At 37.1% G+C, this 24086-nt stretch overlaps 1 protein-coding gene across 1 annotated transcript in view; it reads right to left on the bottom strand.

The window, feature by feature from the left end:
• Positions 1 to 24086, bottom strand: part of LOC121440539 (proteasome subunit beta type-1-like) — a gene marked incomplete at its 5' end in the record, with an annotated part of 117626 nt that overhangs the window by 5149 nt on the left and 88391 nt on the right. The window contains one exon of the mRNA XM_041641273.1: positions 13864 to 13974. Within this exon, the coding sequence (XP_041497207.1) occupies positions 13864 to 13974 (111 nt within the window). The remainder of the gene's footprint in view (positions 1 to 13863; positions 13975 to 24086) is intronic.

Raw genomic sequence — 24086 nt, 5'->3', positions numbered from 1 at the left:
GGAAGTTTTATTTCTTCCACTATTCTGTATAGCTACTATTTCCATTTACAATTCAGTTATAGAAATAAATATTTGCAACTTTTGTTACTGCTATTATTACTTCCTTTAGAATCACATCTTTCAAGGCTTTTTCCAGTCTTGAATTATCACACTGTTTGATGTTTTCCATCTCTTCTTTCTAGGGAAGTATCTATATAGCAGATAGGATTTGTCTAGACCTACACAGTCAATGTAGGACTCTACTCCTTGATGTCATGTTAATGAGAATATTTGGTCTCTCTCTTTGTACCCTAGTACCCTAGACCAAGAAAGATGAGGCTCAACATCTTTAAAAGTAGGGGAAAATTGCTAAGTAAATATATATATATATATATATATATATATATATATATATATATATATTTCAGCAATAAAGGGGAACCTAGCTGGGGTAATCCTTGTGGATTCCTGGAAGCTTCCTTGGCACCAGGTTTCTCCCTAATCCTATAATGTTCCCCTCTATCAAGGTATCTCTTTCATTACACTCCCTCTCCATCCCTCACCCACCTGTAGCATCCTGATCCCTCATCCTTTCATCTCCACTCCTCCTCCCACCCACAGTTTACCCAGGAGATTTCATCTATTTCTCATTCCCAGGATGATCCATGTATCTCTCTTAGGAGCCTCCTTGTTACCTAGCTTCTCTGGTGCTGTGGAATGTAACCTGATTATCCTTTACATCAAATATCCACTTAAGAGTGGGTACATATTGTGTTTGTCTTTCTGGGTCTTGGTTACCTCATTGAGGATGATTTTTTTTTCTAACTCCATCCATTTGCCTACAAATATCATTGTTTTTACTGCTGAATAATTCTTCATTGTGTAAATGTACCACAGTTTCTTTATCCATTCTTCAGTTGAGGGCTATCTAGATTGTTTACAGGTACTGGCTATTACAAATAATGCTACTATGAGCATAGTTGAATATATGTCCTTATGGTATGATTAAGCATTCTTTGGGTATATGCCCAAGAGTTATTTTTCTGAGTCTTGAGGTAGATTGATTTCAATTTTCTGAGAAACTGCCATACTGATTTTCAATGCTGTGTGCAAGTTTGCATTCCCACCAGCAGTGGATGAGTGTTCCCCTTATTCTACATCCTCTCCAACATAGACTGCCATTAGCATTTTTTTTATCTTAGCCATTCTGACAGTTTTAAGAGTCATTTTGATTTGCATTTCCCTGATACCTAAGGATGTTGAACAATTAATTAAGTGTATCTTGGCCAATAGAGATTATTCTGTTGAAAATTCTGTTTAAATCTGTAGTAACGTGAACTCTTCCTGTAATTAGATTGGTGACTACCTTAACTGTCATCATAGAATCTACATTTGCTAACTGACAAAACAGATGCAGAGATCCACAACCAAGCACCTGACTGAGCTCCAGGAGTCCAGTCAAAGAGGAGAAGGGATTATATGAGCAAGGGGGTCAAGATCATTATGAGGTGACTCACAGAGACAGTTGATCAACGCTCATGGGAGCTCATACACTCTAGACCAATAGCTAGGGAGCGAATATGGGACTGACATAGACCCTCTGCATGTGGATGACAGTTGTGTAGCTTAGTCTGGTTTTGGAGCCCCTAGCAGTGGGACCAGAACCTATCTCTGGAGGATGAGTTTACTCTTTGGAGCCCATGCCCTAAGGAGGGATACCTTTGTTCAGCATGCTTTGTTCACTTCCATAGGAGGGCTTACCCTTTCTGAATGGAGATGGAGAAGTGGATGGGAGGTAGAAGGGATGTGGAGGGAGGCTATAGAAGAATAAAAGGGAAGGGAAACTGTGGTTGGTATGTAAAATAAATATTTAATTAAAACATTTTAAAAAGAAGGGATCTAAAAATGGTCTTCCAATAAAGAGACAGTGTCTGTTCTTTTATACATTACAGAACAAAAACACAGGTTTTGATGGGAGAGAGGGTCTGCTGATCTTGGTAGGACCTTCAAGTAGGTCTAGGGTTTTTACCCTTTCTTCCATTCCAAACTCACAATGAATGGAAGTAGACAAGACTTGTTGCCTAAAATAACTTGTATTCTAGGGGGTTTATTATGCTGCTGTGATCCCTTAGTTTGAGTATTAACCTTTAGATGTCCCGGCCAGGATGCTGTCACAGGATATTCCCACTGGATGCTCACATAGGAGATGCTGTGTCACAGTGTCCCTACTGGATACACTGGACTTTAATCTGTGTTGCATACAGGGAACACCCCTGTGATTAACGATAGCCCCATGTCTCCTATCTGTCCCATTTGAAGAGTCTATGCCCTCTCTCTACTCATTCCTTCATATAAACTTCTAATAATAAGACTTTGGTTCTGTTTAGATTTTTGTTCATCAGACTGAACAGGAGCGTTAGTGACACCCTTACATTCCTCCACATGACCTTCTTATAGGCTGACTTTGCTTCTTGAGTACAATGCTTTGTTGTTAGAGGAATCTTTCAGTTTTGGGGTATCTTGGATACCTCCTCCAAAGCTTTAGAGAAACTCATTGGACTTGATGGGCAGCCATTTCAGGGAATATTTCACATTCCTAGTTTGACTTGGTGTTTCTATTTGAGTGTAGATAGTCATGGACTCAGAGTGGAGCTGCACAGTTTCCAAGGTACAGAGAAGAGGTAAAGCACATTCCTCTGTCTTAGTACATTACTGCAAACTTTTTTAAAAGCTTGATTCTCTCAGTTACTTCAGTGCCTCAGGCATTAAACTAAAGCTAAGAAGAGATTGGCACTAGCCAGCGTGTCCTTACTGTGTGGATAAGAAAGTTCAAGAGGATAGAATTATCAGGAGAGGTGGAAAAAAAACACATTGTTTAATATTTTAAAACTTTCCCAAGAAATAGGAAAAATTGTCTGTGAGGTTATATGGGAGAAAATTAGCATAAAGTTGAAGTTAGAGGAAGAAATTAGCATAAATTAGAATAAAGTCCTCTGATTTTGCTGATCTCTTTGCCTCCAAGCAATTCTATAGAACTGAACTGGAAATCTCTTTCAAAACTTGAAACTTGTAACAAAGGCTTTCTTTCCTGTTGCACACTTCTGCAAACACTTCGAGGTATATCTGAACTATCTCTGGGGAGAAATCTTTGTTTTACTAAATAGAATTTTTCCATTTATAAAACCTGATACCAATAACTGGTCATTCTGACTTTGCCCTTTGGTGTCTAGTTAAGTCATGTAACTAAAATTATTTCAATTTCTAAAATAAAGTTTTCTACCCAAAGCAATGGAACATATACAGTGTAGTATTAGGGGCGGCGGGGCCTCTTCCCCAGCACCCCAGCACCCCAGCCGCCCGCTCGGCTAGCTTATGCCCGAAATAACAACACACAAACTGTATTCATTTAAACACTGCTTGGCCCATTCTCTTCTAGGCTAATTCTCACATGTTAATTTAGCCCATCTCTAATCATCTGTGTATGGCACCCCAAGGTGCGCTTACCAGGGAGATTCTAGCCTAGTCCATCCTGGGTCGGAGCTTCATCCCGGGAGCGGGGCATGGCCTCTCTGCTGAGGCGTCTGCTCAGGAGAGCAGAGCTGTGGAGTCTGAGCTCACTTCCTCTTCCTCCCAGCATTTTGTTCTGTTTACTCCTCCCACCTGTCCTCTAACCAATAAAATGGGCCAGGGCAGTGCCTTTATTAGCCAATGACTTTCCTCCATCAATACAGTACCTTTTTTCCCATTAGAGTTTAAAAGTTCTTTCACAAAGAGATTGTTACTAAAACCAAAATATATCTATCTGTGTTTCTTGCATTACACAATCCAGAAATTTCTTATTCATCATTTTGTACCTTCTTCTTTACAGGAATCAAAATTTGTTCTCATATAGGAATACTGTGAATAACTAAATGAAGTTAAAAGTTTATGAATTAGTGACTAATGCATTTTATTTCAAAATATTTTAAATAGTCCACAGCATATATGCCTCTAATGTTCTATAAAAATGTCTATGTATACTGCCTCTGAGCTGTGGATATGCATGAGCAATGTTTATGTCCTGGTTTTTTCTATTTTTAACTCTAATCTTCCAAAGTAGGACCAAGGAATGGTCCTCCTCTTTCACCCATGTTAAGAGAGTACAGAAATGAGGTACTGATTCTGTCACTCATATATGAATACATGATCACTTGGGTTATAAAGAAGGAGACATATATTTTACTTGGAGACAAAAGATGTCCAGTTGAGTCTCTGTATCCCCTCTTATTTGTTGATTTCATTTAGATTGCCTTCATTTATGTATATTTTTGGGGTAGCTTCTACTGTATTATCTTTCCATACGAGCACTCAAATGACCCTTGATTTTAGCTGTCCCTTCCTGTGTTCCCTCTCTCATTTTCCTCTTCATCCTGCTGCTGAATTAATCTTCCCATTCCTGTGTCCAACTTTCCCACCCATACCTATTTTATTTCCCCTTCCTAGGGACATCTATCCCTTTCTACTAGTCCATTACTCTACACCTAACTTCTGTTGCTCTATAGATTTTACCATGTTTATCATTGATGTAACAGCTAATATCTACATGTAAGCGAATACACATAAATAATGTGTATTTGTTCGCTTATATGTATCAATAAATAAATAATCCTCTAGTTCTGTGTGATCTCACTCCAAGATGATTTTTTTCTAGTTCAATCCCATTACCAGAAAATTACATTTTTAATTACTGAGTAATATTCTACTATGTAGATGTACCACATTTTCTTTATCCATTCAACTGTTGACAGACATAGGATTACAATTTCTGGCTATTATGAATAGAACAATAATAAACATGGTTGATCAAATGTCTGGGGTAGGAATAAGGGACTTTTGGGTATATGGCCAAGAAGGATACAACTGGATATTGATGTAGGTCAATTTCCATCTTACTGAGGAACTGTCCCAGGACAGACCCAGAAAGATGAGCAGGGTATGTATCCATTCATAAGTGGTTACTGGCTGTAAAGCAAAGGATAGTGAGCCTACAGTCCACAACCCTAGATAAATTAAGTAACAAGGTGAACTCTAAAGGAGACATATAGAGATCCCCTTGTGATGGAAAAATAGATAATATCTCCTGACATAATTGGAAGCATGGGAATGGGGGAAGAAAAAAGGGCATAAGGAGAGAAAGGGAAGAGAAAAGGTGGGGAGAGAATGTGAGGGAACAGGATTGTCAAGATGGGGTAAGGAGCAGAGAAAGAGATATTATAATTGTGGGGGCCATTATGGGGCTAGAAATAAACCTGCCACTAGAGATTCTCAGGAATCCACAAGGATGATCCCAGCTAAAACCCTAAGCAATAGTAGAGAGGGTACCTGAACCCATCTTGCCCTATAGTCAGATTGATGACTATCTTAAATGTCACCATAGAATCTTCATCTAGCAACTGATGTAAACTTAGGCAGAGATCTGCAGCAGAGCAATGGACTGAGCTCCAAAAGTTTATGTGAAAAGTGGGAGGAGTGAGAATTAAGAGCAAAGAGGTCAAGACCATAGTGGATACACCCACTAAAACAATCTTCCTGAGCTAATGGGAGCTCACCAACTTTGGCTGGACAGGGAAGGAACCAGAATAAGTTCAAGCTAGATCCTCTGAATGTGGGTGACAGTTTTATGACCAGGATTTGTCTCTGCTGCTTGTACTGGCTTTTTGGAACCCATTTTTTTTTTTTTTTTTGGATGGACACCTTGATCAGCCTGGATGTAGTGGAGGACCTTGGTCCTGCCTTGGAGCAATGTGCCTTGCTCTCTCTGGGGAGTAAATGGGATGGAAGAAAGTTAGAAGAGTGGGAGGGGAAGGGGGGGATTGGAAACTGGGATTGGTATGTAAAATGTAAAATTAAAAAAAAAGATAGTTTGTTTTCTTTTTTAAAAAAGTGAAAAATATCCATAAAGATATATCTTTCATTATTCTTCCTTCTGTCCCTCTTCCAACTAAATAATCTTAATTCCTCATATTCCCATTCCTAATCCCCTCCCTTCTACCCTTATTCTACCTAACCTCGGAGATCTTAACTATTTCCCCTTCCTGGGGCCGTCCATGTGTGTCCCTCTTAGGGTTTTCCTTTTTACCTACCTTCTCTGGGGTTGTGGACTAATTGTCCTTTGCTTTACATCTAATATCCATTTAAGAGTGAGTACATACTGTGTTTGTCTTTCTGGGTCTGGGTTACGTCACTCAGGATGATAATTTTCTAGTTCCATCTGTTTGCCTGCAAATTTTATGATGTCATTTTCTTTACTGCTGAGTAATCCTCCATTGTGTAAATGTACCACATTTTCTTTATCCATTCATCAGTTGAGGGACATCTAGGTTATTTCCTTTATGTGTAATGCTGCTATGAGTATAGTTGAACAAGTGACCTCGTGATATGATTGACCATATTTTGAGTACATGCCCAATAGTGGTTTTCTAGGTCTTGAGGTAGATTGATTACAATTTTCTGAGAAACTGACATACTGATTTCCAAGGTGGCTATACAAGTTTACACTCCAACCAGCAGTGGAGAAGTGTTTCCCATACCCCACATCCTGTCCATTATAAAATGTAATCAGTGTTTTTGATCTTAGCCATTCTTTCAAATATAAGAGGTATCTTAATGTTATTTTTATTTGCATTTTCCTGATGGGTAATGATGTTGAGCAATTCATTAAATGTCTTTTGGTCATTTGAGATTCTTCTCATGATACTTTTGCTTAGATTTGTACTACATTTTTAAATTGGGTTATTTGGTATTTTGATGTCTAGTTTCTTGAGTTCTTTATATATTTTGAAGGTCAGTCCTCTGTCAGATATTGGATTGGTGAATATCTTTTCCTAAGACTGTCCACTTTCTCCATATATATTCAATATGATACTCAAAGTTCTAGTTAAAGCAATACAACAATAGGAGATCAAGGGCTAAAAATTGTGAAAAAAAGAAGTCAAACTTCCACTATTTGCAGATGATATAATAGCATACATAAGTGACCCAAAAAATTCTACTCCTATAGCTGATAAGCACCTTTAGTAATGTAGCAGGATACAAGATTTAAAAAATTAGCATTCCTCCTATATACAAATAATATTACAATAGACACAAATAACATGAAATATCTTGGGGTTAGTTCTCACGAAACAAGTGAAAGACCTGTATGACAAGAACTTTAAGCCTTTGAATAAATAAATTGAAGAAGATATCAAAAAATTGAAAGACATCCCATGCTCTTGCATAAGTAGGGTCAACATAGTAAAAATGGCAATCTTACCAAAAGTAATCTGCAGATTCAAAACAATTCACATCAAAAATCCCAACACAATTCTTTACAGACCTTGAAAGTCCATTACTCCATGTCATATGGAAAAACAAAAATAAACAAAGAGAGTCAAGGAGAAGCGTTAACCAAGAAGATGATAGAGCTAATCTTCCAAGCAGTGATTTCATTGATATAGTTTTTGTGTGATTATTTCTGGTCTGGGAGGTTGGAAAATGAACAAGCAGCCCTCCTAAAACAAATTGGCACTCCAACATGTGCTAGCTAAACCCATGTAAAATCTGAGAAAGCTTGAAAAGGAATTTTAGATGCAAAAGAACAGAGTCAAGTATGACCTTCGGTAGCCACAATTTTTTTCTAGGTGGGCTTGTGGCAAGCAGGGGTGCTGCAGTTTCTTTAAGAGAGGTGCAATAAAAACTGTGTGGCTTCTTTATAAACAGCGGCTTCCTGGTTTGTCAGCATAAATGGCTGTGACCCTTCTGAGAGGACCAGCTATGGAGCATTAAAATAGGATTTGTGAGCAAAGTGTTACAATTGGCTTAATGGCATCATTGACCCACTGTGCACCTGAAAATGGGGCTGCTGTGAGCATGGCTTGTGCTAAATAGACCTCCACCACAGCATATTGGACTGGTTGGAGTCAAAAGACAAAACAGACTTAGTACTAGTCAGGCTGCAACTTAGAATTTTAAGAACAGCTTCTGATCAGAAAATAATTACAGATACAGAAAAAGACAGAGTCAGATTTTTAAAAAAAAAACCTCTAAATGGATCAAAGTGTTGGATAAATGTATGTAGGCTAAGGAGAGAGAAGAAAGAATACAGTGAGTTATAAAAGGAAATACATCATTTAAAAATAAAACAAAGTATTTAAAGAGAGAGAGTACAGTCAGAGATTAAAGAAATAAAGAAAAATAAGCCATATAAAGATGGAATGTATACAGAGAGTCTGGATTATGTATATTATTGTGTTTTCTTTGAATTTTTTTTTACTGTAAAGGAGCTAATGGGCTGCTAAGATAAACCAACATGAAGGTTTCTTGATTTCAAAATTTGATTTTATGCATATGTTGCTTTAGCAAAAGGTTCTTCTTTTGTTTCCACAGAGAATGAGAACCTGTGGAATTATTCCAGATTAATGTGGTTTGATGGACCAAGAGCCCCTGGAAGGTCTCCTTAAACACTCCTCAGAAAATTACTTTGCCCAATAAACAGCAGGAAGCAGTTTGGAGAGAACTATATCCATTTTCCTAAATATTGTTTATAAATGTTTGCCTATATTTAAAGAGGGATATGCTATAGACATTTGCATTGGTACGGATCTTGCTCTATTGATACAACTTTTAGGTCAATTTTGTTATATGTATATTTCTGCTCTTGATTAAGGCATTGTGTTTGTGCAGCTCATTTAGAAATGTAACATATAATTAAGAAATACAGGTTAATAGATATTCATCTATAATAGTCAAGCTTGTAGTCAAATTAGTTAGGTTTTCTAGATATATAATGATATATTTCGGTTAGATAGGTATTCAAATATTTCAGAGACCTTCAGAATATGGCATTTAAAATGTTTTAATAACATAGGACTTTTCATGACAATGAAACACATCCTCTCCTGGCAGCACCAAACTACTTCAAGAGGATGATGGGCATTGACGAAGCTCTTTATGGAGTTTGTTAGCCATATAGACACGGAAATGCTCTTGCCTGGACTTCCTGATGAATTGGACATGCATAACCCACAGAGAAATGACTGCTGACTTTGCCTAAAGGTAAGACAATCCTTTGGGGTTCCTGCTTCATAAAAGAATCTGCCAGACATTCTGCAGGACACAGAAGAAAGTGACTAACAAACTGTGAATATTGGTGAAACTGTCTTTGAAATTTCCTGCTTTATGGAAAAGTCTGCTGGATACTATGGGCCTATAGGCTTAATATGGATGTCTGAATAATAAAGAAGAAATTTAGGTGACTGTCCAGGCAGTGAGAAGTCTCTGTCAATTCTAGTGTTTTGGAAAATGCTTACAATGTACTTCCTGTTTGTTTAGGTAGCATTATATCCTTCTGGAGTCTTTGATGAAGTTGAAGAATATATAATTATAGCTTTTATTAGTTATAATAAAAGTAGTTATAAATATTGTAACTGGAATTTTTGCTTGATACCTGTTTTGTTATATGAAATTTGAGTATGTTAAGGCTAAAACCTTATGATTTATTTAAAAAGAAAAGGGAAAATGATGTGGAAGTTCTTTCTATGTGTTGGTTTTATTGGTCAATGAATAAAGAAACTTGCTTGGCCTTATAGGGCAGAGTTGAGCTAGGTGTGGAAAACTAAATAGAATGCTAGGAGAAAAAAAGATAGAGTCAAGAGAAGCTGTGTAATGCCAGCAGAGACAAAGGCCAGAACTTTCCCCTGTAAGCCACAGCATCATGGTGATACACAGATTAATAGAAATAGGTTAAATTAAGATGTAAGAGTTGGCCAATAAGAAGCTAGAGCTAATGAGCTAAGCAGTAATTTAATTAATACAATTTCTGTGTGATTATTTTGGGTCTGGGAAGCCAGGAAACAAACAAGCAGCCTCCCTACAACAAAACAAAAAAGAAACAGGATAGCCAAAATAATCCTGTATAATAAAGAAATTTCTGGAGGCATCACCATCACTGATTTCAAGTTCTATTAGATCTATAGTAATGAAAACAGCTTGCTATTGCATAAAAACAGACATATAGATCAATATAATCAAATTGAAGATGCTGGCATTAATTCACACACTTATGAATACCTGAGTTTTGACAAAGAAGCCAACATTGTACAATGAAACAAAGAAACCATCTTCAACAAATGGTGCAGGAATAACTGTATGTCAGAATGTAGAAGATTGCAAATAGATCCATATCTATTCCCATGCACAAAGCTCAGGTCCAAATGGATCAAAGATGTCAACATAAATCTGACCACACTGAACCTGATAGAAGAGAAAGTGATGTAACATGAACGGGGGGCCTGCTTGTTGGGGTTTCTGTTCCGTCCGGTACCCCAGCTGCTTAGTCCCAAAGAAAAATCACACAGAAATCTCTATAAGTTATAAAGCTGATTGGCCCCTTAGCTCCAGCCTCTCACTGGCTAACTCTCATATCTTGATTAACCCATTTTTCTGATCTATGTTACCCATGTGGCTCAGTACATTTTTCAGTGAGGCAGATCACATCCTGCTGCTTTGGTGATCTGGGCAGGAGTGGGAGGAATCAACTTCCTCCTCCCCAGAATTCTCCTGTACTCATTACATCATTTCTACTTCCTGTCTGGTTTTCTCGCCTATATTTCCTCCCTGGCCAATCGGTGTTTATTTATAACATGATTGACAGAATACAGACAATTCTTCCACACCAAAGTGGGAAGTAGCCTTGAATGCATTGGCACAGGAGACCACTTCCTAAACATAACTCCAGTAGTACAGACACTGAGAGTAACAGTTAAAAAAAGGGACCTCCTGAAACCAAAGTCCTGTTTGGTCTGTAAGGCAAATAAGTTCACTAAGGATGAAATAGTACCATTATTGTTGTTGCCTACTTATCTGCTTAAATTACTTATTTTACATTGTATAAATTTTGATAGACCAGGGCTGGAGAGATGGTTCAGAGGTTAAGAGCATTGCCTGCTCTTCTAAAGGTCCTGAGTTCAATTCCCAGCAACCACATGGTGGCTCACAACCATCTGTAATGAGGTCTGGTGCCCCCTTCTGGCCTGCAGGCATATACACAGACAGAACATTGTATATATAATAAATAAACAAATATTAAAAAAAAATTTTGATAGGCCATATGATCTCAAAATTCATCCAATTCTTTAAATTTTTGTAATATAATTGAGCATAGTTTTTAAAAGTGTATCCTTAATTTTTTTATTTTAATTGAATTTTTTTGTGATGCCTCCTTTTACTTTTCTAATTTTATTAATTTGTGTTTTTTTTTCTATTATTTTTGCTAATTTGTCTAAGAGTTTGTCAATTTTGTTTACCTCTTCAAAGAACAAATTTACTGATTTTTTTATATATTTTACATTTCTATTTCAATAATTTATATTCTGATGGTATTTTTCCATATCCATTGCTTTGTGGTTTCCATTGCTGATGTTTTTCAAAGGCCTTAAGGTACACAATTAAGTTATTTATTTGGGTTGTCTCTCTTTTTTATGTAGGAAATAATGTTATAAACTTTTCTACATTCTTCTGAGGGCTGCTTTCATTTTCTCCCATTCATTTGTACATCTTGTGTTTTTATTTTTATTCGATTCTATGATGCCATAATATTCTTCTTGATTTCTTCAGTTGCCATTCATCATTTATTAGTGAGTTGTTTCAACTTCATGAATCTGTGTACTTTTTTTGTCTTATCTTACTGTTTATACAAATAGTTTTATTCCATTATGGTCTGATAAAAGACATCAAGTAATTTAAATTTTTGCATATTTGTAGATTGCTTCATGCCCTGATATGTATTCTATTTTGGAGAAAATTCCATGAGCTTCTGACAAGAATGTGTGTCAATTAGTGATTGGAATGTTCTGAAGATATTAGTTAGGTCCAAATATTTGGTTACTTAACTCTAATATTTTGTGTTTTGTTTGTTTCTTCTGGATGATATATCTATTTGTAAAAGTTAAATACTGAAGGTACCTACTATTACTGAATTGACCTTAATCTGGGGCTTCCTGCTTACTTGTATTTACAGCAATAGGCACACTTACATTCATTGCATATATGCTTATAATTGTAATAACCTCCAGTTGGATTACTGACTTAGCAAGTATGAAGTGGCCTTCATTATCTTTTCTGACCAGTTGTAGCTGGAAATACAGTTAGTCAGGTATTAAAATAGCTATAATAGCTTTTTTCCTTACTGTTTTCTCACAATTGTCTTTTTCCATCTTGCCCTAAGGTACTCTCTATCTTTCATGGTGAGGTATGTTTCTTGGAGGCGGCAAGAAGACTGATTCTATTTTTCATCATCAATTAGTTAACACCTTTTTGCTAGGGAATTGAAAATATCACTATTCAGAATTCAGAGCTGTGAATACAAAATGTATATTAATATTTTGTCATTTTGTTAGTTTTATAGTTTCTTAGATCTTTTTGATTAATTCTCCTGGTATTGTTTGTTTATCCCTCTGTGGCATCTTGAATATGTTTATTCTCTTCTTCCGACTCAGTATTACTTCTAAGTATCCTCTGTAGTATTGGTTTAGTGAAAATAAATTCCTTTAGTATATTTTATTGTAGAAAGGTTTTATTTCTCCAACTGTGATTATTAGTTTTACTGTATATAATAGTCAAGCTTTTCATTGTTGATATTTTTGTAGTTCACATATAACTTTTAAATACTTCTACTGAATATATGAGTGTTATTCTGATTGGCCTCCCTCTATTGGGAACTTTACAAGTCTATCTCCCTCTCTCTCTGCTCCTTCTCTTCCCCACTCCTATATGTGTTTTAGTCTCTCTCTGTTTCTCTATCTCTCTCTACCTGTCTCTCTGTATCTACCTATCTTTGTCTTTCTCTCTGTCTCTCTATACCTTTCTCTCTATTTTAATAGCCTTTCTTTTATCTGTGATTTAAGGTTTATAACTATGCTATGCCATGGGTATTTTCTTTCATCATATTGTCTAGTTGGTATTTCGTTGGATTCTTGTAAGGACGAGCATCTTTTTCTCACATACTTGAGAATATTCTTCTATTTTATTGAAGATATTTTCTATACCCTTCCCACCATAGTCTACTTAATTTATGCACATGTTTTGTAGATGTAGTCTTTTCACAGTGTCCCAAAACTCTTCTGTATTCCACTGAGTTTTTTAAAAAATTATCATTGACTTTGATTGAATGATCCAGTTCTTTTTTTTTTTCACATTGTCTATTCTCTTGGTGCATCTACTGAGTCTTTTTTTATTTTTTGACTTATTGAGTTTTTTCATTTTGACTAAGTTTTCAGTTAGGTTTTTCTTAAGCAACACTCTGTTGTACTATCTCTTCAAATCTTGAATGGACCTACTTAGTTTATTTAGACTTTGGTTTAGGTCTAAAATATGTTTTCTTATAGTATACTTATATGTTCTTTGGTTGCTTATGCATATTTGTAACCATTTTTTGAATTCTTTCTCTGGATACTCATCCTCAGTCAATACGGGCTCAGCCTCTTCTTCTATAGAGTTTCTTGTGCGTTATGGGATTTCTCCTCTTCTATCTTCTATTTACAATTTGGATAGAATTTTTAAAAAGTGGTCTATAATAAAAAATATGCAGCACTAAACAAACTGAATAGTTTGCATTTATATATTTAGGCATGCATATACACAGAGAGAGACATAATATACACACTCTATCAATTCTTTTTTAAATCTTGAGTTGACTTCCTTATTTCATTCAGACTTTTGTTTACTTTTCATATATATATAGATATAATATGTATATTAAAACTGTGTAAAGAGAGGGTGGGTAAATGGAAGAGGGAGAAGAAGAAATTTCATATTTAAATTAAAGTTAAAAAGAGAAGAATGTGCTATTAGTATACAAACCATCACCTTAGAGCCACATTCAAATCTTTGAGTTGCCTTTTGCATTTCTGGCCCTGTGAAGTAAACAATGAAGTTGATCCCAAACATGGGAGACACAGAGACTCCTGGGTAGTGATGCTAGAAATAGAATTTGGAAAAGTATCTGAGAGTCTTTGAAGTATAATTTCTATATGTGTTCAAGAGCTGGTTTGACCCTTAGTGGAAAGGAACCAGAAACCTAAAGTAGATACATGAGCCTATATTTCAACATATTAAGAAATTCTTTCCTCAGTTGAAAAAACAGGCCATGGGGTTTTTATTTGTCTGGAAATTATGCCAAGTTTTCTCTTACTATCAAAATTCTTTAATCCATTATGTTACTATATGTTACCAACTCACCATTTCCCCAGATATTAAAATTAATCCTAGTTAGATAGTCTCTTAAAAATTCTACTAAATATAGTAAATAGGTAGAAAGACAGGGTTGAATGGGAAGGGTAATAATAACAAGAATCCTTAAAATCAAAATTAAAAATATATGTCAACTTTACTTGCTTATCATATACTGTTCTCTCCCCTACATACTAAAATAATTTTACATCTTAATTTAGTGCCAAATTTAATCCTTAATAACTTAAGTTGCTAAAATCTCTGATTGTTTATTTTGTCCTGCACCAACTAGAGATTTTAGGGCTGAGTGCAATAGCATATAATGTAATGTAAGTTGAAAACAGTATGGTCTGTAGCCCAAACACAACCATAGTCCAGTTTTTTTTCATTTTTTGGTTTTTCGTGACAGGGTTTCTCTGTGATTTTGGTGGAGCCTGTCCTGGAACTAGCTCTGTAGACCAGGCTGGTCTCGAACTCACAGAGATCAGCCTGCCTCTGCCTCCCGAGTGCTTATAGGAGGTATAAGTATATTTTAGTTTTGGAAGTATTTTATATTTTCAGAAACAAGAAAAGAAAGTGGATGAGAACAAAGACATGGAAAAAGGAGGAGGATGTAGAAATTGAAAGGGGGAAGAAAAGATTTGACCATGGTCATTTGCAGTCTCACAGAGCCAAAATTTTTACAGTGTCAAATCTTTTCTTCCTCCCTTTTTGCAAAGACATCTCTAACTCAGGGTATATGTTTCAATAATTCAGATATAGAAGAGACATCTCATAACATGAGACTCTTGTGTGTTCTGGACTCAGCTCTCAAAAGTTAAGCCTATGTCTTGGTGCATAGTCACAGTAATGCTTCTGTCTCTGACTGAAGGTCAACCACCACCACCTTTCTCTCCTGGGTCTTTGTATTCATGTTAGAGATCCAGGGGCTCACACAATAGTTCTTAGTTCTCTCATTATTCCTGCCTCACTTTCTATTAATCCTGCATTATAGAGTGGCAATAAATTAGGCAAATATTGCCAGGGAAAGGATTATGAAGATCATAATTAACAAAGAAGACAGTTGGAGGATTCATAATGAAGGCTGATCCCAGTCTAGTTTCACTGGGAAAGTGTATTGTTTCACTGTCGCTTGTCAGTAATTAGCTCTGCCTTTATTGCATTGTAAATAATGCTTTAATTACCACACTCCTTAGTTCACAAGACAAAACTCAGTGTCCTTATTGGATTTCATGTGCTGGCAATCCCTTCTTGTCACTCTCATAGCCTTTGCTGTGCACAATACTTATATGCAAATGCAGCTGTCTATGGGAAAGAAATGCAAAGAATAGAGATGAACAATGTGAGATGAACTGGAAAAGAAACCACATTGGTCCTTCTGATATTTTTACTCTGGACTCTCAGGAGCAAACAGTTCACAAGGATAAGGCAACCCTGTGTGGATAATTTTGTAAAGGCTCAGCTAAGTCACTGCAGGCAGATACCCATTCTTCAGGACTTTCTTTCCATTAATTAAGTAAGCTGTAAATAAAATGGGCTGTGATGAATGAAGACACCTGGCGTCATCTTCTAGCCTCCACGCACATCTGAACACATATACACGTGTCCACAACACACACAATTATAAAAGCCAAAAGAAAACAGCATTTGTTATGATTCTGTATGGCTGATCTCAGTGCTGTGTCATATTCTGTTTTTAGCTACTGATATCATGGTAGCTTAAGCTTTATTCATTCCTTGTGCTTGCATTTCCACACTTGACTCTATGATGGTCTCTTTTTAATGTCATACAAGTGGAGCTCCTGGGAAAACCCCTCAACAGTCAGATGGACAAATGATCTGGTCTCCTGTATTTTATGCTAAGAAGTATGCGGTGCTAATCATGGTGCTAAGAACTGGATCTTACGACCTAATGAAATGCCCTCCATGATCTACCCTGATATTAGCCTGCTTTCTCCCTTATGTCTGCTTTCTCAGGATACTTCCTTGAAAAATTTCTTTCTGCGGGTGAAATGGCACACCTAAAAACCCAGTACTTGGTAGGCTGCTACACAGCAAGATTGCATGCTGAAAAGAAACCTTCCACCCAAGTAATTGTAGTCAAGGAAACACACATTAATACAAAAGAAAGAGTGTGACTGAAACAAGGTCAATGCTGAATTCAGTATTCTTTCCACTCTGCATGATAAAAAGACAGTTCATATGTTTGTAAATAGCCACCCCCAACCCCACCTGATTCTTTTATAGCATCTCATCAAGAATTATTTAACAATAAAGAAATAGTGCTAACAACTTTATAATATAAAAAATAAAAATACCATCAATTTGGGAATATAAGTAACAGTTAAAATAATCAAATACATTTTCTGATAGGCCTGTATTTGAAGAGTAACTGTACTTCTTAGGAGCTGTGTGACCCTGCTATAGACACCTTTTGCATCTCACTCTGCTCAAGGACAAGAGGTCAAGAATAATGACACCTAAAATACAGTAATCACTTGAAAATTGTCGTAATTATTTTATCGCTACCATTCTTTTGGTCACTCAAACAAAACAGGAAACTATCAGCACCACACATGATACCAAGGAAGATGTTGATCTTATGAGACAGCATCTGAGTCTTTCTTCATTTTTATTATCATGACATAGATACAAGAAAACACAGATACATATTATATATCCCTTTTTGCCATCCCAGTGACAGCATTTATCACTAATGTCCTTATATCTCTTGTGGTGGAGACTGACACTCCCAGAGTTGATGAAGACTGAAAAAGAGACCCATGCTTGCTGGATGGCTGCATTTCTAAGCTACCTGTGCCAACTGCTAGGGAACACAGCCCAGATATGCAGAATGAGCGGGCATTCATCCAGGATGGATACACAGCAATGCCAGGCCCTGTCAGAAAAGCATCCAAATCCAAGGACCTTAAATGTCATCAGATCGTGGCGATAGTGACCTTGCCAAGTGGTCTCCAGGCTTCTGAGTATTCTCACTCCCTAAGACAGTGTACCCCATATTTAGACAGATGGAACTTTCACAAAACTTCTCTGTATACTCTTTCAAAATATTTCCCTCTGGTTTAGAGTCATCATCTGTCATAATTCTAATCTAGCAAGTAATTTGAACAAAAGCTAATTCCATCTCCATATGGAAACCCTTGAAACAAAACTGGAAATCTAAGATACATCTTTTATTTGGCGCCATTCCCTTTGGCTAGACAGACCTATGCTCTTTTTTAGTTTTCACTAATACTCTACCACTCAAGGAGAACAGAATTCCACAGAATATAAGGAACAAATTTGACCCTTTGGGATCAAACAAATAATAATTCCTAAACAGACCATTATGATATGATGCTACGTGTTTAAACTGAGTTAGTTCATAGCTACCTTTAATTAATGGTCACATTTTCTTACAGAAAGAACATGGACTCTGGAGACAGCCAAGCTCAATTCGGCTATTTCTTAGCTGAATGACCTTAAATAGATTATATAATTTCTTTGAGATTCAGTTTATTTATCTGAAAATGGAACCTAGGATACCTGCCTCAGAGTCAACTGGTGACTACATGACATAGATTATGCCATTAGGCTCAGCCTAAAGTCTAGCCCATGGTGTAGAACATGAGTGTGAAGCAAGATGTGAGAGGAGAGTCTGACTGTGCTACTTTTATTATGAAAGGTCAACAGGCATCTCGGCTTCACTGAGCTCCGCGTTCCTCACTTGAAACATGAAAAATACATTGCAATTGAAAATGTATTGAAAGAAGTAAAATATTGCCTATATAATGTCAAGAACAACAGTATGTTTCTTGATTTGCCCTTACTTTTTATCAATTTAAGAAAGTTTTTTTCTCCTTTACATTCATGGGATCATACTTAGAAAATGCAAAGCAACATAATCTTCTACTTCACAATCTTCACTAAGGCGATAGTGGGAAAAATCATTATTATAAATAGATGCTGAGCATAATTTTCTGAACCATAAAGTCCAGAAGACCATTCTAGGAATTAAATTATTTCTCATATATATATAAAAGATCAAAGCAAAGGCAGCATGCACTTTAACTTCTTTACTTACCAGTTGTGGGGGGGAAAGCAAGAACATAACATATTGGTGGTGGAGAATTCTGGGACTGGGAATTGGGAGTAAAAATGCCAATGAAGAGTTTCACAAGGGTGAAAAGAAGCAAGGACTTGAACCACAGGATGAAGTCAGTTGTTGAAGATGTTGTAGAGGATCACAGAGTGAATACTAGAGCATTGGATAAGTTGCACATTTTGCAAATAGTAGGGATCTCAGCAGAAGTAAAAGTGAGAGAACTATAGTAGGCTCACTTGCTGCCAGTCTGTTCCGTCCAGTGGAAAATTATGCCCCAAAGATAAAATGCACATCCGCCCAAGAAGTAATGTCTGGCCCTGTGGATTTGGGGTAGGAGTTAAAGTACTTACCTTGTAAACACAGAGACCTGAATTTGATCCAGAGATCCCAAATGAAGTAAGCTGGACATACCAAGTCCAAGGCCAATAGGAGATCTGGCAGCAAAAATCAAGATAGATGATATCTGAAGAATGACAGCAGAGATTACCTTCTTGTGCACACAAGTACACACACACATACATGTATACAAGACACAGACTATAGGAATACATAAGAGCCAAGCAAGGAAGTGCTATACTACAGGCTATTTCCACTGAAAATTGCAAGCATAAAGCCAAGAGCAACTTTGAGACTTTATCTTGAAAAACAAATCCAAAGGCTTACCCCTAGCTTATTCTCTACTCTGTGCTGTACCTTGAAAAGATCACTTCACTTGCTCTCTATATTTCAGCTTTACCTTGTGGAGAAAGGGGATTATTGGCCAGTTTCTAAGGTCCATTTCAGTATCAAAAAGCATGCTTGTTCTTTTCTTTCAAAGAAAACAAGATTGATTGTCTCCAAGAAATAAAGTCAGGCCCATAGCCTGCCTGCAGCAAGCAGGGTGGGCCCTTTGTTTGCGAGCAAACCAAGCAGCACGGAGTTTCGATCTGGGCACCGAGTGAAACATCACTGTGGTGAGTGAGTGCTGCGGCAGCCGGGAACATACCTCAGCCCGCCCACACTTCCTGGCCATCCTACAGGGGCTATACTGCTTGATACTTCCTCTCTCTTCCTATCCCATCCAGCTTACATCCAGATCCCCCCACCCCCTGTCTCCCTCCCTCCCTCCCTTCTTTGTCAGCATAGCGCCTCCCTGGTCAGCCTGCTCGGGCGCTGGGAGAGAACCCGAACCAGGAGGGCAAAGGGGTGGGCGGTAGCTCCTTTGTCCCCATAGCCTGCCTGCAGCAAGCAGGGTGGGCCCTTTGTTTGCGAGCTATCCAAGCAGCAAGGAGATCCGATCTGGACACCAGGAGAAACATCACTGGGGAGTGACATCAATGGGAAGGTACATCAGTGGGCAAGAAGACCTGATCCTGTAAAAGAAGATCCATAGGGGAGTATTGGGAGGAAGAGATGGGCAGACGCCAATGCAAGAATTCTCCCAACAATCTGAAAAACAACACGAAACCACCAGAAGATAGCGACCTCACAACAGGAGAACATGAATACCTTAATCAAGAAGAAGTAGAAAAAACTGACTTCATGAAAGTGATTGACACCCTTAAACAGCATATAAAAAACGCCCTTATAGAAATGGATGAGAAGTATAACAGAAAGTTCGAGGAATTGAGTAAATCAGTGAATGATACCCTAGGAAACCAAGGAAAAACAATCAAGCAGATAATGGAAACAGTTCATGACTTGAAAACTGAAATGGAGGCAAAGAAGAAAACACAAACAGAGGGCCGGCTGGACATGGAAAAATCTAGGTAAACGAATAGAGACTACAGAAACAAGCATAACCAGCAGAATACAAGAGATAGAAGAAAGAATCTCAGATTCTGAGGATAACATAGAGAAAAAAAACACACTGATCAAAGAAAACAGCAAGTCCAACAAACTCTCATCACAAAACATTCAGGAAATATGGGACACAATAAAAAGACCAAACCTAAGAATAATTGGAGTAGAAGAAAGAGAAGAAAATATACTTAATAAAATTATAGAAGAAAACTTTCCCAACCTGAAGAAAGATGTACCTATGAAGGGTCAAGAAGCATACAGAACACCAAATAGGCTGGATCAAAAAAAAAAAACATCCCCTCGCCATATAATAATCAAAACACAAAATATGCAGAATAAAGAAAGAATATTAAGAGCCGCAAAGGAAAAAGGCCAAGTTACTTATAAAGGTAAACCTATCACACTTACACCTGACTTCTCTATGGAAACCATGAAAGCCAGAAAGTCCTGGATAAATGTACTCCAAAAACTAAGAGACCATGGATGCAAGCCCAGACTACTATATCCAGCCAAGCTTTCATTCACTATAAATGGAGAAAACAAAATTTTACAGGATAAAAACAAATTTAAACAATACGTAGCCACAAATCCAGCCTTACAGAAAATAATAGAAAGAAAATCACTAACCAAGGAGTCCAACAGTGACCACAATAACTCAGACATCTAGAGACCATTCACCAGCGCAACTCAAAGAAGGAAAACACACAAACCCTACTACTAAAAAAGTGACCGGAGTTAACAACCACTGGTCATTAATATCACTTAATATCAATGGGCTCAACTCACCTATAAAAAGGCACAGGCTAAGAGATTGGATACGAAAACAGGATCCAACATTCTGCTGTTCAAAAGAAACACAACTCAACCACAAAGACAGACACCTACTCAGAGTAAAGGGCTGGGAAAAGGCTTATCAAGCCAAAGGACCTAAGAAACAAGCAGGTGTGGCCATATTAATTTCTAACTAGTTGACTTCAAACTTAAATCAATCAGAAGAGATGGAGAGGGACATTTTATACTCATAACAGGAACAATTCAACAGGAAGAAGTCTCAATCCTGAATATCTATGCCCCTAATATAAAAACATCCACGTACGTAAAAGAAACATTACTAAAACTCAAGGCAGCCATCAAACCGCACACACTAATAGTAGGAGACTTCAACACTCCTCTCTCACCAATGGACAGGTCAATCAGACAGAAATCTAACAGAGAAATTAGAGAATTAAAGGAGGTAATGAAGCAAATGGACTTAACAGACATCTATAGATTATTCCACCCAAAGAGGAAAGAATATACCTTCTTCTCTGCAGCTCATGGAACTTTTTTGAAAATTGACCACATACTTGGTAACAAAGCTAACTTACACAGTTACAAAAAAATATTAGTAACCACCTGTGTCTTATCAGATCACCATGGATTAAAGTTAGAATTCAACAACAATGCTACCCCCAGAAAGCCTACAAACTCATGGAAACTGAACAGTCAACTACTGAACCATACCTGGATTAAGGAAGAAATAAAGAAAGAAATTAAAGTCTTCCTTGAATTCAATGAAAATAAAGAAACAACATACTCGAACTTATGGGACACTATGAAAGCGGTCCTAAGAGGAAAGTTCATAGCACTAAGTGCCCACTTAATGAAAACAGAGAAAGCTCACATTGGAGACTTAACAGCCCACCTGAAAGCTCTAGAAAAAAAAAAGAAGCAGACTCACCTAGGAGTAGTAGAAGACTGGAAATAATCAAACTGAGGGCTGAAATCAACAAAATAGAAACACAGAAAACAATCCAAAGAATCGATGAAACAAAAAGCTGGTTCCTTGAGAAAATCAACAAGATTGATAAACCCCTATCCAAACTAATCAAACGTCAGAGAGAGAACACGCAAATTAATAGGATCAGAAATGAAAAGGGGGACATAATCACAGACACAGAGGAAATTCAGAGAATCATTAGATCTTACTACAAAAGCCTGTATGCCACAAAACTGGAAAATGTAAAAGAAATGGACACTTTTTTAGATAAATATCATTTACCAAAATTAAACCAGGACCAGGTGAACAATCTGAACAGACCTGTCAGTCGCGAAGAATTAGAAGCTGTTATCAAAAACCTCCCTACCAAAAAAAGCCCAGGACCAGATGGTTTCAATGCGGAATTCTACCAGAACTTCCAAGAAGAACTAATACCTATACTCCTTAATGTATTCCACAATATAGAAACAGAAGGGTCATTACCAAATTCCTTTTATGAAGCTACAGTTACTCTGATACCAAAACCACACAAAGACTCAACCAGGAAAGAGAATTACATGCCAATCTCACTGATGAATATCGACGCAAAAATCCTCAACAAAATACTGGCAAACCGAATCCAAGAACACATCCGAAAAATTATCCATTATGATCAAGTAGGCTTCATTCCTGAGATGCAGAGCTGGTTCAATATACGAAAATCTATCAATGTAATCCATCATATAAATAAATTGAAAGAAAAAAACCATATGATCATTTCATTAGATGCTGAAAAAGCATTTGACAAAATTCAACATCCATTTATGTTAAAAGTCTTGGAGAGATTAGGGATACAAGGGTCATACCTAAATATAATAAAAGCTATATACAGCAATCCGACAGCTAACATCAAATTAAACGGAGAGAAACTCAAAGCCATCCCGCTTAACTCAGGAACACGACAAGGCTGTCCACTCTTGCCATACCTATTCAATATAGTGCTTGCAGTTCTAGCAATAGCAATAAGACAACATAATGGGATCAAGAGGATTCGAATAGGAAAGGAAGAAGTTAAACTTTCGTTATTTGCAGATGATATGATAGTGTACATAGCGACCCCCAAAACTCCACCAAAGAACTTTTACAGCTGATAAACACCTTTAGTAATGTGGCAGGATACAAGATCAACTCCAAAAAATCAGTCGCCCTCTTATACACAAAGGATAGGGAAGCAGAGAGGGAAATCAGAGAAGCTTCACCATTCACGATAGCCACAAACAGCATAAAATATCTTGGGGTAAATCTAACCAAGGAAGTGAAAGATCTATTTGACAAGAACTTTAAGGCATTGAAGAAAGAAAATGAAGAGGATACCAAAAAATGGATGGACCTCCCTTGCTCATGGATTGGGAGGATCAACATAGTAAAAATGGCAATTCTACCAAAGGCAATTTATAGATTCAATGCAATCCCCATCAAGATCCCATCAAAATTCTTCACAGATCTGGAGAGGACAATAATCAACTTTATATGGAAAAACAAAAAACCCAGGATAGCCAAAACAATCCTATACAATAAAGGATTGTCTGGAGGCATTACCATCCATGACTTCAAACTCTATTACAGAGCTACAGTAATGAAAACAGTGTGGTACTGGCATAAAAACAGAGAAGTCGACCAATGGAATCGTATAGAAGACCCGGATTTTTTCCCACAAACCTATGAACACCTCATTTTCGATATAGGAGCTAAAAGTATACAATGGAAGAAAGAAAGCATCTTCAACAAATGGTGCTGGCACAACTGGATGTCAACCTGTAGAAGAATGAAAACAGACCCATGTCTATCACCGTACACAAAACTCAAGTCCAAATGGATTAAAGACCTCAATATCAGCCCGAACACACTGAACCTGATAGAAGAGAAAGTGGGAAATACCCTACAACAGATGGTCACAGGAGATCGCTTCCTATGTATAACCCCAGAAGCACAGACATTAAGGGCAACATTGAATAAATGGGACCTACTTAAACTGAGAAGCTTCTGTAAAGCAAAGGACACTGTCACTAAGACACAAAGGCAACCTACTGACTGGGAGAAGATCTTCACCAACCCCGCAACAGACAAAGGTCTGATCTCCAAAATATATAGAGAACCCAAGAAACTAGACTTTAAAATGCTAATTAACCCAATTTAAAAATGGGGCACAGAACTGAAGAGAGAATTCTCAACAGA

This window comes from Microtus oregoni, unplaced genomic scaffold (genome assembly GCF_018167655.1).
Source record: "Microtus oregoni isolate MIOR12 unplaced genomic scaffold, Mior012 000068F_ref0000429, whole genome shotgun sequence".
NCBI lineage: Eukaryota > Metazoa > Chordata > Mammalia > Rodentia > Cricetidae > Microtus > Microtus oregoni.
This window is presented reverse-complemented; position numbering and strand designations above follow the sequence as displayed.